Source organism: Rhipicephalus microplus, chromosome 1 (assembly GCF_043290135.1).
Source record: "Rhipicephalus microplus isolate Deutch F79 chromosome 1, USDA_Rmic, whole genome shotgun sequence".
NCBI lineage: Eukaryota > Metazoa > Arthropoda > Arachnida > Ixodida > Ixodidae > Rhipicephalus > Rhipicephalus microplus.
This window is the reverse complement of record NC_134700.1, coordinates 90,698,401-90,717,018: the sequence shown is the minus strand read 5'-3', so window position 1 is coordinate 90,717,018 and position 18,618 is coordinate 90,698,401. Positions and strand designations below refer to the sequence as shown.

At 49.1% G+C, this 18,618-nt stretch overlaps 1 protein-coding gene across 2 annotated transcripts in view; it reads left to right on the top strand.

The window, feature by feature from the left end:
• The window catches only part of LOC119178511 (coiled-coil domain-containing protein 149), a 67,642-nt gene extending 49,256 nt beyond the window's left edge, over nt 1-18,386 (top strand). For both annotated transcript variants that reach the window (XM_075884735.1, XM_075884718.1), the window contains 3 exons: nt 13,944-14,029; nt 14,782-14,889; nt 18,051-18,386. In XM_075884735.1, the coding sequence (XP_075740850.1) occupies nt 13,944-14,029; nt 14,782-14,889; nt 18,051-18,235 (379 nt within the window). In that variant the 3' untranslated portion in view covers nt 18,236-18,386. The remainder of the gene's footprint in view (nt 1-13,943; nt 14,030-14,781; nt 14,890-18,050) is intronic.
• The last annotated feature ends 232 nt before the right edge of the window (nt 18,387-18,618 follow it).

The following is an 18,618-nucleotide window of genomic DNA, read 5'->3' as shown; positions in this document are numbered from 1 at the left end:
GCCATAGAGAGAGGGGCGAAATTTCGACGTAGCCCAGATGATGGCGAGGCGCTCCTTTTCTGTTATGGAATAATTGGCTTCTGCTTTGGATAGCGAGCGGCTGGCATTACTAATAACCCTTTCAAGTCCGTCAGCCCTCTGCACAAGAACGGCGCCAAGACCTACGCTGCTTGCGTCAGTGTGTATTTCTGTCTCGGCGAATTCGTTGAAATGGGCAAGTAACGGAGGCGTCTGGAGGCGATGTTTAAGCTCCTGGAAAGCGTGTTCCTGTGGCGTTTCCCACTTGAACTCCACGTCGGCCTTGGTAAGGCTCGTGAGAGGACCGGCGATGTGGGCGAAGTTTTTCACGAACCGCCTATAATAGGTGCACAGGCCCAGAAATCGGCACACCGCCTTCTTGTCAGTGGGCGGCGGGAAGTCGGCGATGGCGGCTGCTTTCCATGGATCGGGACGAACTCCAGACTTGCTAATAACGTGCCCCAGGAACAAGAGCTCCTCGTACGCAAATCTGCACTTTTCTGGCTTCAGTGTGAGTCCAAACGTCTTGATGGCTTGAAGTACAGCTTCAAGGCGCCAAAGATGCTCGTCGAAACTCGAGGAAAACACGACGACGTCGTCCAAGTACACAAGGCAAGTCTGCCACTTCAATCCTGCCAGTACTGTATCCATTACGCGTTAAAAAGTTGCAGGCACTGAGCAAAGGCCGAAGGGCATCACCTTAAACTCGAAGAGGCCGTCCGGTGTTATAAACGCCGTCTTCTCTCGGTCTCTTTCGTCGACTTCGATTTGCAAATAGCGAGTCTTGAGAACCATTGACGAAAAGTACTTGGCGTTGTGGAGCCGATCAAGTGCGTCGTCTATTCGTGGAAGAGGATACACGTTCTTTCTTGTAATTTTGTTCAGGCGGCAATAATCGACGCAGAAACGTAGGGTCCCATCCTTTTTCTTCACTAACACCACGGGGGATGCCCATGGACTCTTGGACGGCTGGATAATGTCATCCCGCAGCATTTCATCAACTTGTCTCTTCATGGCCTGACGTTCTCGCGTCGAAATCCTGTACGGACTCTGACGGAGTGGTCTGGCATTTTCTTCGGTTATGATGGGATGTGTCGTGATTGGGGTCTGCCGAATTTTTGATGATGTCGAAAAGCAATCTTTGTATTGCAGGAGCAGGGCCTTGAGCTGTTCTTGCTTATGGTTCAGAAGTCTGGGATTGACATCGAAAGCTATGGGAGGGGCTTGGTTCCTCTGAGCAGGTTCCGCAGAATTGGCGAGGGCGAAAGCACTGGTGGCTTGGACGATTTCTTCGATGTATGCGACCGTTGTTCCTTTGTTCACATGTTTGTACTCATTGCTGAAATTCGTGAGCATAACCGTTGCTTTGCCTCCCCGCAACTCTGCAATTCCTCTTGCGACGCAAATATTTCGGATGACCAACAGATGCTGACTGCCTTCAACGACGCCTTCCAAGTCAGGTGATTTAGGAGCGTCGACGGAAATAATGACGCTTGAGCGAGGCGGAATGGTGACTTGTTCTTCCAGCACATTCAAGGCATGGTTTTCTGATGGCGTGTGCGGCGGTAGTGCTTCTTCTGTGGATAACATTATCGACTTCGTTTTTAGGTTGATGACAGCATCATGGAGGCATAAGAAGTCCATGCCAAGGATGACATCTCTCGAGCAGTGCTAAAGGACTACAAAGTCTGTAGGATAAATACGGTCGTTAATGGTGACTCTCGCTGTGCAGATTCCTGCAGGCGTTACGAGATGACCTCCAGCTGTGCGGATTTCAGGGCCTTCCCAAGCTGTCCTAACTTTAACTTCGCGGCGAACGACCCACTGATGACGGAATAGTCGGCTCCAGTATCGACGAGAGCGGTCACACTGTGGCCGTCGATAAGAACGTCTAGGTCGCTAGTTCGCCGTCTCGCATTACAGTTAGGGCGTGGCGTCGGATCACGGCTGCGTCGGCTTGTTCCGCTGCTTCCATGTTGCCTCGTCAGGCCACCTTCGGTAAGTGAGCTTTCGCTGTCAGGGCTTTGCCTGGTTGGCGTTGTGTTCTGAAAGCTCCGTCTCGGCGTCGGAGGAGGATCTTCGGTAGTTCGTCGCACAGCAACCGCACCTCCATCGGTTGCTGCCCTTAGTTTCCCGGATACGGGCTAGGAGACCGGCCCTGCGTTGTGCCAGAGTACTGCCGGGGGTGCGGTGACATGCGGCGGCTGGGCGACGACAAACGGGAAGGACGTCGTGGTGTCCGTTGAGTTCCTGTCAGGTAGTTGGTGATGTCACGTGGCCGTTCTCCTGGCTGCGGACGCAGTGCATTGACGGCGAAGCCACGCAGTCCTATCTGTCGGTACTTGCAACGGCGGTATGTGTGTCCGGCCTCGCCGCAGTAGTAGCAGAGCGGGCAGTGGTCAGGGGGAGTGCCAGACGTCAGTCTTCCTCCGCGCACTGCACTGGGCTGCTGGCGAACGGTAGGACGTCGGTGGGGGTGGTGGCGGCGGTGGCGTCTGGCGACGGAAGTGCGATGGGGCAGTGTTTTGGCGTGCGCGTGGAGGAGGGGTGTGGCGGCGGGCTGCAGCAGCATATAGTTCATGGCTTGCAGCTGAGGCTCTTGAGGCTGAGAGACGCCCAGCGATTGCTGGATCTCCTGGCGTACGACGTCCGCGATGGATTCCACGTGAGGCTGCGCTGAAGGAAGTAATTTTCGCAGCTCTTCTTGCACGATCACTCGGATCGTCTCCCACAAGTCAGTGGTTCCAAGCGCTTGAATGCCGGCGTAGCTTGTAGACGAGAACGTACGGTTATATTGCCGCGTGCGCATCTTGAGCGTCTTCTCTATCGTAGGTGCTTCTGAAATGAATTCGGCGACCGTTTTTGGCGGGTTTCTGATCAGCCCGGCGAAGAGTTCCTGCTTTACTCCTCGCATGAGCAGACGGATCTTCTTCTCCTCGTACATGTCGGAGTCAGCGTGACGGAAAAGTTTAAACATATCTTTCGTGAATAGCGCCACGTTTTTGTTGGGCATCTGCATGCGGGTTTCGAGAAGAGCTGCGGCCTTCTCCTTGCGCACCACACTTGCGAAAGTAGTGAGGAACCTGGCGCGAAAGACGTCTCACGCTGCAAGGCTTCGCTCTTGATTCTCGAACCAGGTCCGAGCAGCATCTTCCAAGGCGAAATACACATGCCGGAGCTTGTCAACGGCTGTACAGTCATTGAAGGTGGCGACGCGGTCGAACTTTTCGATCCAGCTTTCCTGATCTTCCAGTGGCAGACCGCGGAAAGTTGGTGGCTCTTTGGGTTGCCGGAGCAGGAGTGGTGCAGGCTGCACGGGGGCGGTCATGGTTGTAGTAGTTGATGTCGGGATCCAGGTCTGCCTGGCTGCTTCAGGAAGGGGCCCGTACTCTGGTTGTAGTCCCCTCTGCCTGCGGCATGTTCGCTGTTCAGGGTTAGCGTCCGTGTCTTCTTTGCTGCTTTGGCTGGGGTCATGGCTTGAAGGGGTGCGTCCGGAACATCAAAGAAGCAGCACCTCCACCAGATGTCATGGGGTCGTGACGTGGCCGAAGACAGGAGACTACGTTGGAATTTAACTGTTTATTTGGGCGAACCTGTGCCCGGTAAACGGAAAGTCCGATTACAGTAGCAGTCTTGAACTGATAGCCGTGAACGGAGCGTGGGCCGTCGATCAACTATTGACAAGCGGTGAAGCGCGTTGGCATTTATACTCTTGCCGTCGAATGTTCTAGCGTTATCGCTGGCGGTGGCGTAGGTTCCAGAATAATCTGTACCGTTCGCAGAGTGGGCGTGATCTTATTGAAATGATCTACTACAGTCCGGAAGCTTCTCACAAACTGCAGGCGCGGTTTGCGCTGAGAATCGTGTAGTGTTTTGGGATGATAACAAAACTTGGGAAATGGAACGTGGCAATATGTTGGGTAAGCAATGATAATGGCTGTGAAAAAGCTTTTAATCACATATTTTGTTTATAATCAGTGCTCTTATTTTCAGCTAGCAGACAACACGGAGCTATAGTGGCGTGTCCAGGCAAATCAGTCACAAAAAGAAATGAGGCCAATCATAGCTCACCACCCATTGAGAGCAGAACTCCCTGCAGCCGCATCCTTTCCATTTTTGCGTGATGGCCCTCTACACGTGTGGATAATTCAGAGGAGTTAGCTTCTTTTATAGTACAACAGTTGTTCTCAAATGGGGGTCCGCAAAGACAATTTTAGGATCTGCGAAAACTATTTTAGGACCCGCGAAATCCTCACCCGTTTTTTTTTTACATTTTTAATTTTTTTTTTACATATGCAACCTTGTTTAAGCGCGACTGTGCCACGTACTGATGAACTGTCCAAAACGAAGGGGCACTTTTGTTTGGTGCCTTTGGTAGCAACAAAAGGCACCTGTTTCACGCTCCAGTTGTGTTAATTTACCTACGTACCTCCCACCTTCCTCGCCTCCAAGGGGTCCCCCATCACTTCCACCAGTCCACAAGGGGTCGCCGACACATCTATGGCTGAGAAGCACTGTAGTACAAAATACTTGGCTGTCGGCTACTGGACATATTTTTTGGCTGAGACCAGCTTTCACACTTTGCAGAAAAATGTAAAACTAAAAAAACTGTGCATTATCAGAGTGAGGTGAAAGAAATTGGAGGTAGCCAAGAGCGTGGTACTTTACGTGGTACACTTCAAAGATGACGAATAAAAACGCGACCGGTGTTGTTCGTCCAAATACTGTTAAAACTAAAAAAACTTTGACTCCTGACACAGGGTGGGAACCTCGGACCAGGAACACCGACAAAGAGATGTATTTGTACCAGACAGCTTTAATATAGCGTAAAATACTTGCGTTAGTGTTCTCGCTTGCTAAATCTTAGCATAATTCTATACCAAAGTCAAAATCAGTAAAAACACGGCCTACTAAATGCTAGACTAGCTGTACTTTGTTCGAGTAATCAAAGTTCTAAAAGTTGAATGGCTCACTTTTATTGCAAGTAGTCAAAGCAGCGAAGATCGAGAAAACTGTAATTATGCTTGGTTCAAAGTAATTCAAGCACTTAAGCATTTTACTAGAAAATGGATTGTGCTATATTAGGTTGTGAGGGTGGCCGAGAGAGGGCGTTATGTGACGACATCGTCATCGGGACTTGGCCGAGAGAGGGCACTACATGATGGCACCATCATCATTGGGACGGGGGGTTGCGTGTGGGAAAAAGGGGAGTTCGGCCTGGTTGAGGAGAGTGGCAAAACAAAGCGGTGTGTTGATTTAGGGTTAGCGCGTGACAAGTGGACTTGTCCGGGATGGCTTCAGGCCCCTCAACAGCAGCGGACAACATTCCTAGGCTCCGAGGTGTCGTTAAAGACCTGTTGCTGGGCACCAACGGCTTTGCCATGGAGCGCGAACGAATCGCGGCAGTCCTGCACGATCGAGTGATGGCGATGCCGCTGCCCACAGCTCCGCACGTGGGAGCATGGACTGTGATCGCTAACACTTGTGCGGTCCCTCGGGCCACCGACGGCTCTGCGCTTCGGCTCGCCGCTGCACACCTCCCCCGCTACTCAGGTGTTGGAGACTTGCAGTCGTCGAAGGAGTTTCTGGAACGCCTGGAAAGCTTCTGTCTCGTGACAGGGGTCGCCGCCGATAAGCGACTGACTCACGTGGTACCGGCTGCCCTCGAGGGCGGCGCGAAGTTGTGATGGCGGTTCGTGCGCGAGTTCGACTCGTGGGAGCAAATAACTGCCGCCTTCCGCTCCGATTTCTCATCGATTGACGCGACGCGTTGCATGAAGGTGGAGCTCGAACAGCGCACGCAGCACCCGGAAAAGAATTTGAAAGAGTTTATTTACGCAATCGCTACGTTTTACGACCGCATCGGGGAAGAGGTCTTTGAAGCCGAGAAGGTGCAGTGCATACTGAGGCAGATATACCCTCAGCTGCAAGATTTGGCGGAGGGGCATGCCTGCAACGACCTCGCCGAGTTGGTGAAGGCAGCCGACGGCTTAATGGAGCGGGCTTGGCGTCGCCTCCAGTACAGACCACCGTCACTTCCGAGCAACCAAGTAGCCAGAGGTCTGACGATCTGCCCTAGCTTGGCACTCGACCATCACTCACTGCCGCAGCCGAACACTATGGCGACAGCGTCGTTCACTTCATTTGCTGCTGCCCCACTGGTGCCGCCGACTTATCACTGGCCACTGCATCCAGCGCTTATCACTGACCACTGCTTATCACTGACACAGCGCCTCCGTTCTCACCCTACGGGCCGGGACCGACATCACAGCAGGAGTCCACGACTGGAGCAATGCCTGTGCAGTGCCATCGCTGTGGTGGATTCGGCCACATTTCTCGTAACTGTGCCACGAGTCGACGATTGGGGCCACCCGTTTGCTTCCGGTGCCAGCGATCGGGTCACCTGCAAGCACAGTGCCCGGGAAACCAATGGCGGTAGGTGCTGCCCCGGCGGGCACCTACGGCAGTGCGCACCAAGTAGAGACCACAGCCGGTGGCAAAGAGCCCCTAATGGACGTTCGTATCGGGTCGTCGACGTTCAAGGCCCTGCTAGAAACAGGTTCAAGTGTAAGCTTCTTCGGACCGCACGCCGCGGCGGCAGCCAAAGTTTTTGGAGCCAAACTCAAGGTGAACGTTTACGTGCTGCATTTGGCATCAGGCTGGTCGCAGTGAACCATGTTTCTAAAGCGTCAGATCGAGTGGGCTGCCGGTTGCCGTTGACAGCAGTTTTTGTGCGTTCCTGGCCTGTGCCGTGACGTTGTTCTTGGTAATGATTTCCTAACGGTGAAAGCATCTCTCTGAACATGTCACTTGGTGGCTGGACTGTCGGCACAGAACCACAAAGAATTGTGCCCTTTGTCAAGGCCGTTAAGGAACAGCCAGAGGCAGTGGATGATTTTGGAGACAGTCTGCGCTGCATTTTTGCTGTGGGCGATTCCACTGTGTGTGCCAGTGTGTGCGCCAGTGCGTGTGCCATTGTGCCGGAGGCGACTGCAGCCTGCAATGTGATCATTCCCGGCCACTCGTCGGACCTAGACCCACGCATGAAACACGTTTTAGAAGAGTTTAGTGAAATCTTCACCACCACTCCGGGCTGCACAACCCTGGCAGAGCATCGCATAGACACGGGAGACAACCCACCTGTTCGATGCAAACTGCCACCAGTGAATGCCAAGAAACAGGCCATCATGGACAACTGCATTCACGACCTGCTGGCACAGCACCTCATCCGCTCTAGCCAAAGTCAGCATGCCAGTACTTCAGTCCTTATTGAGAAGAAGTCTGGTGGCTACTGCATGGCTGTGGATTACCGCCAGCTGAACGCATGCACTAAGGGGCCACTCTACCCCTTGCCCAGAACTAATTGGTTGCTGGCACAGCTGGGACGAGCCAGGTGGTTGTCAAGTTCTGATCTTTCTAAGGGTTTTTTTTCAAATCCCTGTTCAAGAGCAGGATATTCCAAAGACAGCGTTCATTTGCCATCGGGGAACCTTCGAGTTCATGAGAATGCCCTTTGGAGTTGCCGGAGGTCCTGCCACGTTCCAGACCCTGATGAACCGACTACTGGAGGGAATCAATCAGCAGTTTGCCATGGCGTTTCTCGATGATGTCCTGGTGTATTCGGAGACCCTAGAGGATCATCTCAAGTATGTTCGAGAGGTGTTGAAGCGGATAAGTTCAGCACAGCTGACCATTAACCCAGAGAAGGTGCATGTGTGCTGTCGATACCTGAAGTTCCTTGTCCATGAAATATCGCCCGGGCAGTGTAGGCCAGACAAGGAAAAATTGCATGCAGTGCTGGACTATCCTCAGCCAACAACACTCAAGCAGCTGCAGGCCTTCCTGGGACTAGCAGTCTATTACAGAGGGTTCATACTTCAGTTTTCTATCACTGTGCGTCCACTCACAGAACTCCTAAAGAAAAACCAACGTTGCCAGTGGGAGATGCAGCAAGAGGAACGCACTTAAGCAGTCCCTAGCTGACGATGTCGTTGTAAACCGGCCGGACCTCAACAGACCATTCGTGGTGGAAACAGACGCCAGTGGAGTCGGCTTTGCAGCGGTGCTTCTGCAGGCAGCCGAGAATAATGCTCCACTGCGTCCAATAAGCTTCATTAGCAAGGTCCTCACTGAGGCAGAGCAGTGCTATACAGTGCAAGAATGGGAGTGTCTGGCTCTGGTGTGGGCGGTGGACAAGTTCCGACCATACCTTGAGTTCACCGAGTTTGAGATACACTGTGATCACTCCTCACTGTCCTGGATGTTCACCACAGACCAGGCCTCACCATGTGTAAAACGTTGGGTTTTGCGGCTGCAAGGTTTCAACTGCAGGATCAAGCACAGGCGGGGTCTTGCAAATGTTCCAGCTGACGCCTTGAGCAGAGCTCCCCTTCAGCACCAGGAAGTTCCAGGCCCGAGTCTACACGAGACGCTGTTCCCTATGGCTTTTCCAGAGCCCAGCCCACAAATCAGCTTTGAGGCAGCTGCCATAGCATCTGAAGTGGATGACACTACTGTCTTGAATGATGCAGGGCTCCTCGCCCAGGAACAAGAGCAGGACCCCATACTGTCAAAACTATGAACTGTGATGAAGGAAGAAAAGCTTCCGCCCACTGACAGTGATCAACCTTTGATCAAAGACATGGCGGAGACGATCGAGATGGAAGAGAGTGGGTTTCTTGTACAGCACCGGGGCAACAGGAAAGTACCTTGGCTACCAAACCATCTCTGCAACTTGGTCCAGCGACTGTCCTATGACCACCCGATTAGCGGCCACTCCGGCTTTTTTAAGACCCTCAGACGCATTTCTCAGAATTTCGTGTGGCTGGGTATGCGCTCGGACATATCCAAGTATGTGCGATGCTGCCAGGTTTGTCAGCGCATCAAAGCCCACCGCCAGAAGCCAGAAGGGCTGATGAGCAGCCAATGGGCCACTGCCCCCATAAAACAGCTCAGCGTGGACATAATTGGGCCCTTGCCTATGACGCCTCGATGCCACAAGTACCTTCTTGTGGTGATTGACAAGTTCACCTAGTTCGTTGAACTTTTCCGATTACAGGCAGCAAACAGCAAGAGTGTGGTGGCCTGCATGATCCAGGTTTTTTGCAGGCATGGCACACCTGTCTCCATTTCAAGTCATAAAGGAAAGCCCTTTGTAAGCAGCTTGTGGAAGGGCCTCCTTGAGCACTGGGGCATACAAGACCGACACACTGTTCCATACCGCCCTGCCGGGCAAATGGTGGAGCGCCACAATGGCACTATCAAGCAGTGCCTTACCCCCGAATGCAGAGATGTTACTTGGCTCGCGACTTCAACTTAACTTGAGCAAGTCAGCGCGGAGCAAGCAGCGGACTTCAAAACACCCAAGTCAGCCTTCGCGTTTCATAGATGCTCAGGCTGTCTTGCTTGGTCAAGTCAAGAACGAGCTTCAAAGCAGAAACACGCTGCTCGCCTGCTAACGAGGGTAATAATGAAGTTGTTCTCGTAAGGCATGCATTACACCAAAAAAAGGTCCTAAGTTTTAAAATAACTATAAAAACGAAGGGTCACAAGCATATTCTTGCCATTTTACGGCGAACGAGCGGCACGTGGTGCCTGCCACCACAGCGATGCGCAGTGTTGCTTCTGTAAAGCGTTCGTTGCCCGCTGGTTTTAGTGGCCACCCAAATGCGGTGCGTTTCTCCACGGTTGCTTGTTTGGAGGAGAAACAGGCATCGCGTTGGGTTCTTTCGTCGTTTTTTTTTTCTCAATCGAACGCCATGGCATGTATTTGTGCTGACCTGGCTCACGATGTGACGCGATTTTCACGGTATTTGCCTCTGTTCGCCTGTGTGCATGCCTGTAATGGGCTAGGTCGCAGTTATTATGAAAAAAAAACAAGTTCTGGGAACAAATGTGATTCGTATCCTTTTGTTGAGCTTGGTAAACAAGAGAAAAAGCGGGGGTCAGGACATTGCCCTCAGCAGAATTCTGTCTCGCGGGGTGCAGCAATGTATCGCTGCATGATGGTGACGCGGATTAAAAAACCCGTGTTAGGGGCACCTCTTTTTTGTGTGTGTGTAATTTTACGTAGCGTTGTGCTACAAGCGGTGCCTTTCTGAGCGAGAAACAGCGCGCTAGACGGGACGAAAGGATAGACGAGGCACACGGACACAGCACCGAGTCAATTTTTTTTTTTACCGAAAGAGACGGAAAGTATCGTCGTGTTATAGAAAAACAGAAATAGTCTTTGCGGTTACGGAACACTTCGGCGTTGTCGACACCAGGGCTATTAATACGCACGTGTGTGTAGTCGACACAACCTGTCACGCAAGGGAACTCAGCCACTTCATAACAGTCCGCCGGCTGCGGAAAGCGCACCAGCATCGCGTACAGGCGCTTTGCGATGAGTAGCGTAACTTTTCCGACTGCACGGCAAACTGTCGACTACGGAATGCAGACGAAATTTCCGGTGACTGGTTGGAATGTGCCAGCGCTGTAAAACCTGAGAGCCATCAGTAGCTGTAACACTGGATGCACGGGCTGTCTTCGGTTGTCCCCACTTTCACGGAGCGGCAACATAACGAGCAGCTGCCCCACGGCGTTCTTCATGAATCTGTACCTAGCGTGGAATTGTTGCTCGTCGTACAACTCCATCGGATTTCCTTGGTCACCTAAAGCGGTTCCAAGAATCTTCGGCAGGCAGTGCGCCTCAAAAAATGCTACGCTTATGGCGAGGCAAGCAAACTCAAAAGCGGCCACCTTTCACGCGACGTCCATTCGAGAGGTGGCCATGTTGGAATAACGCGTGAAGTCGCCTTCAAGCTAGCCCCGCAGCTGATTTGAAACTTGTCCTGACTTCGACCGAGCCAAGTCGCCTTCAAGTCATCCGCAAGTTCGAGAACGATTTATGGCGACCGGCAAGACGGTCTTGAGTCAAGAACGAGTCAAGTACGAGTCAAGTAACATCTCTGCATTTGGGGGTTAGGGCCTATTGTTCCAACCACAAAGACTGGGACCAGCACATCCCTGAAATTGCCCTGACCATGCGCACGGCTGAAAGCGCTGTCCTGGGCTACACGCCGGCCTTCCTCTGTTATGGCCAGCAGCTGAGAACCCCAAGGACACAGGCTGAAGCCAAAGACGACGCGGAGCCTCCTGCGACAGCGTACCGTGCATTTGCTACTGAGATCTCCAAGTGTCTGCAGGAGGTGCTTGACTTCTCCAGGGCTCACCACCACCACATGTGGCGCGCCCAGAAGACTCGCTACGACCAGCACAGGCAGCCACTGACAATACAGGAGGTTGATCTTGTTATGCTCGAAAGTCATTCCCTCAGCGATGTCACCAAGGGCTTCTCCTCGGAGCTCGCACCTGGCGTTCCGGTTCCTTTTGGGCAGCGAGACGTGTAGGACAGAATGACTTTATTCTAGTGGACCCCAAAACGGGTCGTCGCCACGGTGTAAGACACGCAGATCAGCTGACACTCTACGATGGAGCTGAAGACAATGTGTAGTGGTGGCTTCACATTTCAAGAGGGGGGAAACCTGTGAAGGTGGCCGAGAGAGGGCGTTACGTGACGGCATCATCATCATCGGGACTTGGCCGAGAGAGCGCACTACATGATGGCACCATCATCATCATTGGGACCGGGAGTTGGGGGGGGTTGCGTATGCGGGAAAAAGGGGAGTTCGGCGTGGTTGAGGAAAGTGGCAAGACAAAGCGGTGTGTTGTGGTGATTTAGGGTTAGCACATGACAAGGTTTTATGTGAGTGCTTGGGGTGCAGTCAGACAAGTAGAAAGAAATAGAAATTCAGAGATGCTTTCAGCAGACATGAGAGTGTATCAAACTGAGCATCGGTAATGAGAACAATGGTGTCTTATCGCCCTTCGTCTATGAACAAAGCGAGAATATACGAAGCGTAAAGCAGCAGTATATTGTTAATTGTGAACAAGCGAGTCCTCCAAGACAGAAGGATGGGACAGAGGTGTGAAGCAAGCAGCTGTTATTTAGACACTCGCTTTAACGAACTTTTTTGATCTTGTATTCTTTTCAGTGCTTGTCTATGTAGCTTTTTTTTTTTCTTACCATCTAAAGAAAGAATGCTGGAATGCGGTTGCGAAGCGAATACTTCAGAGCGCATAGCCACACAGAGCAGGCTATTCTCTTGCATTGGTCTTTCCATCGTGCTGCTGTCTATGTGACTTCTGGTCAGCTGTAATGGTGTCATCTTTTTTCTAGTATTGGTATAGAAAATTGTGTTATTACAGAGTTCTTTTTCTTAGGTAACCACTTGCATTTCGAAGATGAAATCTTCTAGACTGAAGAGCAGTCCTGCTAGACTGCCTATAAATCGGCTTCTTGAGGTGTGTGGGATTTTGTTGCAGTTGGCCTTTAAGAGAGTTAATTGCAGAACCCAAAGACTTTCTTCCAAGGACCATGCTTTCCCTGTAGTGATACTGCTTTTGTGTAATGTAACAGTTGGATTCGGCAGATACATTCATCAGTCATTGTGTTTGCCTAATGGGAACAACACATATGAAATGCATCAGCGTTTTAAATGTGAATGCATGTCTTAGTCGGGCTACATCAGGTACCGCTGGGATCCGTTCATTGCCCTCTACCATAGCAACAGCTGCAGGCGTGCACGTTCCTAGCAACAGAAGCCCCCAGTATGTCTCTCGCTGTTCGCTCTCTTTTCACCCTGCGCGCCACTTCCCGTCCGCTTGCGCCACTCTCGACCATTCACTGGCTGGGTGCCTCTCAAGAACATCCAGAAATGTGTGCTCGAGACGCCGCTGTGAAGCGCCTAGACTGAGCCGAGCACGCTGTTTGTTTTGTTCACTTCACAGTATCTTTAACCATGCATGCTAGCTAATAGAGCTGGAAACGCATAGCGCGTCTCTCGAGACAGATAAACACCACGTGCGGCGAACGGCACTATTAGCAGCACGGTGGAAAAAAAAAAAGAAGACATTATTCTTCTAATGCTGGGTTCTCGCATGCAAAACACCGTTGTGGACGCTATGCAATGCATTCGCGTTTCCTCACGATTCTCTATGGGGAGGTGGGGGCATTTTTTTTTAATTGTTTCAATTGCCAGGTTTAAGGGGTAACACTCATAAAATTAATGCCACTAACATGCTTATTAGAACTCATGTGACAACTCTTGCAATTATATTAGGATTGAGGATCCTCTTTCGTGATTTAGTAAATACAACGTAGGCAAACTGTATGACTGTGCACCAAAAGGTTGCAGTTTACAAGTGATGGTAGCCTGAATTTTTATGGCTCTACCACATTAGGTTTTTCACATTTTCAAGTTTTTGGTTTAAAGATTATTAAAGAAAGAAACAAAAGGTCAAAACAGTTCTGTACATCTCGCAGGTAAAGTGCATGCACACTGTGTACATGCCTGCATACTTGTTTGTAAAAATAGGCGTGTGTGTTTCAATTTTATTGCATCTTTAAGGCCTGCCAATATAGCTTTATTTTCGTGATACACTGTAGTACTTCTTTCTCAAAGATATAATCTGGTTGTTCAGAAAAGGGTCACAGGGTTTCCAGAGTACCAAAATAACCATAACACTACGTCTTTATACTGTGCTGTATAAACTGTCATCCTGTCATCAGAAATATCTGTCAACATGCAAAGTATGTTGAGAGCGCTGTGCCCTGCTCTGATCTGCCGCCATCCATCTGATTCTTTATGCTGTTGCTCTCAATATTATGCACTACCAACTAGCCCATCAGTCTGTCCTTTTGAATTCATTTTGTCACGATTCCATTGCCGCTGCTTTGAGTATAAAGAGTGCACTGTAATGGATATGTTGTCTAGGTGCATAACGAAGATATTTGTGTGGTGCGCTTAACCTGGCGTCCTAGCCTCTCGGTCTTTAGTTGAAACACTGTCTCGCATGTGTGAGCTCATGCTTTTTCGTTGCAGAGTTCTGGGCAAACGGGTGACAGAGCTGGAGAACAGGCTCAAGTGTGATGGCACCTGGAGGGTCAACATGCCTCTCTCAAGCACAGGTGATCTAATGGCGTTGCGCTCGGCTGGATAAGCTAAGAAAAATTTACTTTGATCGCTTGAAATGGACAGTACTGCACGAGACTGTCTAGTTCTATTGATGCTGTTTTAGCAGCCTTTAGCTTGACCAGATTAATAAGAGGAAAAATGGTCTGGGCTCAGATGAGGCAATGTGATGAAAAGAATGGGTCCCAGTTATTATAAAGATTGATTAGTCAGGTTAGCAATCTACCTAGCGCTTCATTATATAGCTTCCTGAAGAGACCTTCATTTTATAGCTTCCTAACAGCACATGCACTCAGTTGGTTGAAGGGGTCACCGGTCATAGTTTGCATGATCAAACATGAGGCATGCTTGCACACAGGCTAGTGTTGAATCTCTCTTGCTCTCCCACACACAGGGAAATGTTTTTGCACCAGAGTACAATGTCACTGATGCACACAAGCATGACTGTCATGTCATGCGCTTGCCGAAAACATCTGCAATATCCGAGTGACACTGTTTAAAGCTGTAGGCATTGTTTTTCGTTGCACCAGACTAACAGTCAATGCAAGGGCAAGTTGTAACACCTAAGAAATATTTTAAAACATGCAAAGCCTTTCGAGGATTTCACTGTCATCAGTAAGATAAGTGAGTTACTCTACTAAGTTGCCTGAATTTAGTGAGCGGAGGTAGAGCTTAGAACATAAATACTGAGCAGTGATGGACCATGTTAATGCCTGATATGTGACACTATGGATCGCTGTCTTTTCAGATCCAGCAAAACTGGGCAGCAGGAGCAGAGGTGGCAGTTTTGAAGATGGCAATTCATTGTGCATTGGCGCTTTAGAATTATCCACCTCCAAGCCAATGCCAGACAAAGGTTGGTTGCTTTCCTGTAAATGAAGCCTGAATTGAAACTTGCATAAAAGTCTGTGCTTGTTACAACAGGCCCATGCGCAACAAATCGTCAAAAGTAACAGTCATTCACCAACTTTTATTTGGTTCTGCCTATTTCATACAGCTATTTACAAATGATTTACAAGGGTAATTGCTAACAGAATTGAGACTACATTAGAATTCAATCAACCAAATTTGAAACAAGCAGAATGTCGAACAGGCTACTCAGCAATCGACCACATTCATACTATCAACCAGGTAATAGAGAAATGCTCAGAATAAAGCCAACCACTGTACATTGCCTTCACAAATTATGAGAAAACATTTGATTCAGTATAAATATAAGCAGTCATGCAGACACTGCGGAATCAAGCTATCGACAAAGCATATATATTATATAAAGATCCTGGAAGAAATCTACAGGGGATCAACTGCCACCATTGTGCTCCATAAAGAAAGCGACAGAATACTAATCAAGAAGGGGGTAAGGCAGGGTGATACAATCTCCCCAATGCTATTTACCGCGTGCTTACAGGAGGTTTTCAGAGGTCTAGAATGGAAAGAGTTAGGGATAAGAGTTAATGGAGACTACATTAGTAACCTGCGCTTTGCCGATGACGTTGCATTGCTGAGTAACTCAGCGGACAAATTGCAACTCATGATTACGGAGTTAGACAATGAGAGCAGAAAAGTAGGTCTTACAATGAATCTGCAGAAAACGAAAGTAATGTACAACAACCTCGGAAGAGAACAGCGCTTCGATATAGGTATCAGTGCACTTGAAGTTGTAAAAGAACACATCTACTTAGGACAGCTAGTAACCGCGCAGACGAACCACGAGATTGAAGTAGCTGTAAGTATAAGAATGAGGTGGAGCACATTCAGCAAGCACTCTCAAACAATGACCAGTAGGTTGCCACTATCCTTCAAGAGGAAGGTACATAACAGCTGCATCTTGCCGGTACTTAGCTACGGAGCCGAAACCTGGAGGCTTGCAAAGAGGGCTCAGCGTAAATTGAGGGTGACGCAGCGAGCGATAGAAATAAAAATAAGTGTGACCTTAAAAGACAAGAAAAGGGCAAGGTGGATCAGAGGAAAAACTTGGGTTAAGGATATCATAGTTGAAATCAAGAAGAAGAAATGAACATGGGCTGGGTGTGTAGCACATATATAGGATAACTGCTGGTCATTAAGTGTGGCTGACTGAATTCCCAAAGATGGCAAGCAGGTTAGGGGGAGACAGAAAGTTAGGTGGGTAGATGAGATTAGGAAGTTTGCGGCTATAAGTGGCAGCAGCAAGCACAGGACCGAGTTGACTGGCGGAACATGGGAGAGAGAGAGAGAGAAACAATATTTATTTACGCATTCGGCGTGCGGGAACATGGGAGAGGCCTTAGTCCTGCAGTGAATGTAGTCAGACTGATGATGTTGATGATGATGATGATTTCATAAGTATAGAAGGCTTTGCTCTTTACTGGCTGTGCTGCGATAGACAGATAGCCATGGCAGACAAAAGTCATGGCGTTGTTCTTCCTAATGAGGCATACAAAAGTTACTTTTTCTACATCAGTGCGGGCTGACAACAGAGCTGATCAATGCCAGTTAGACTACACTAGTAGGTTTAAGTTGTAGCTGTCAACACTAACAGCCTCTAGCTAAGTCGGTCTGAGGTCAGGTTGATACTGCTTAGTGTGTTGTCACTTGTTGGTACAATTTTGGGATTGTGCTTTGTCACCATAAGCCATATTCTTGGCAGATCACTTTTGGAGGTAACTCTATTTTCACTTGATTTCAAGATTCGAGTGCCAAATACTTCCGGCTGTCTAATAGGCCACAGTGGTCTGGAACTGTGCCAATCATGTTAGAACAGTGGTTTAGGAATGATATTGCTCGTAAACCAGATATGTACAGCGCTATACTTGAAGAAGCTAGAATATCGGTGAACGAGGTTGCATGTCGGTATCGCTTGTAGTGTTGCCATCGTACAAGTGCTGACCTAACAGCGTCTTGAAAAAATATGCACGTTTGACTGAGTAACAAGGTCAATGTTGTAAATGCATAGGGTGAGAAACTACCAGACATCACATGATTCTGAAAGACAGTGGGCTCAACAACAGAGGAAGGGCTGGCAAGTAAGTGCCGGGAGAAATTAATTCAAAGCTCATTGGTGAAGCATAACCGAACGTTGAGTTCACACTTGATGTGGCTGTTCGTTGCCTGCCTAAGTACATGAAATTTTGGCGAATGGACTACTGCTGAGTAAGTGGATGGATCAGCTAGCTGTGGTCTTAGTACACGAGTGTGTCGATTTCAGTAAATAGCTGAGACTTTTCAAAGCCAGGCATCGCGTGACATTCATGAAGACTGCAGTGAATGCGACGTTAGTGTAGACACCATCTCTGGGCGGAAAATAAATTAGCTGCTATTGACATTAGTTGCTTCTCCTTCTATTCATCACTGAGCAAGTGCGATCTGCATAAGTTGCAATCAGGTCTACGTTATTGCATGTGTGTATGCTTATTTAAGAGTGTCTTTCATTATTATGCCACATGTTCTGCTTCTTCTGTTTTCACGATCACAATATCAGGATCTTTGGCATCATTCAAGCAAAAGTTTAAATTAGCAGTGTTGTTTTGACAATTTTTTGGCAATTATGAGTGTAGTCATAGTCGGCACCTCAGAAATTTGCCTTTTCGCTATTGGTTATAGCCGGGATGTTGGATATTATACACTTCAGACAAAGCAAAACTTTTTCAAGAGTATACTATATAAGAGTGAAAGATATGATCTGCTTTTCTAGCTCAATCGCTGGCTCAGTTGTGTCTGTAATTTCTTACAAAGCTTGCACTCTTTAGTGAGTGCATTGTAATAGCACTTTTGAGAACATTAGTTGCTATTTTGTACAGAATAAGCGAGACTTAGGCATTTTTTGAGCGATGCTATGAGTATATATGATCTCAGAGAGCAAAACCATAGAGTGGTTTGTTGCCATAATAGTAAAACGAGGCGTGCTGCATTTCCGTGATATCCTTTAGTGGCTCCCTAACAATTACAGAAAATATTATTGCCCAGCAGCTTTAGTTAACCTTTTTGTTTTTCTATAAACACATTTTTCTTGCTAAACTTCCTCCCACTGACGTGCAGATGTTCCACGTTCGGTGATCTCGAGGGAAAACTCGCGGGACGAGGAAGAGGACTGCATAGCGGGCGAGGAGGACCTTCCGCCCGAGCTGCAGAGGCTCCTGTCGGCCGCCATGAAGGAGCTCAAATCACCCCAGCACCGAGCAGCTCCACCTGCCCTCAAAGAAGTGGCCGACCTCGCCTGCTGACACGAGGCGTCACCTGGCAGTGGCATTGGTAGCAAGATCCATCGCCAGTCCAGTGTGTAAATTGCCATCGGAGGACCTGCAAGGCTTGTGGCCGTGGCTTGCTAAAAGAAAACGCACATGAGTCACGAAGCACATATTTTGTTCATCAGTGAGTGCCAATGCCTTGGGACATGCTCAGCGTGTGTTGTTTGTGAAACAAGATCTTGGAAGGGATGCTTTTCACGTTTCGGTGCCACCATATATACACCTTTCTACTGGCGCCTCGGAACATATCTTCTCACGACTGTAGCACATGTGCAGGAAGTGTACAGTTCTCATGGAATGAAATGGGACATCAAAATGTCAAGCATGCCAATAGTGTGCACAATCGCTTGAGATAACCA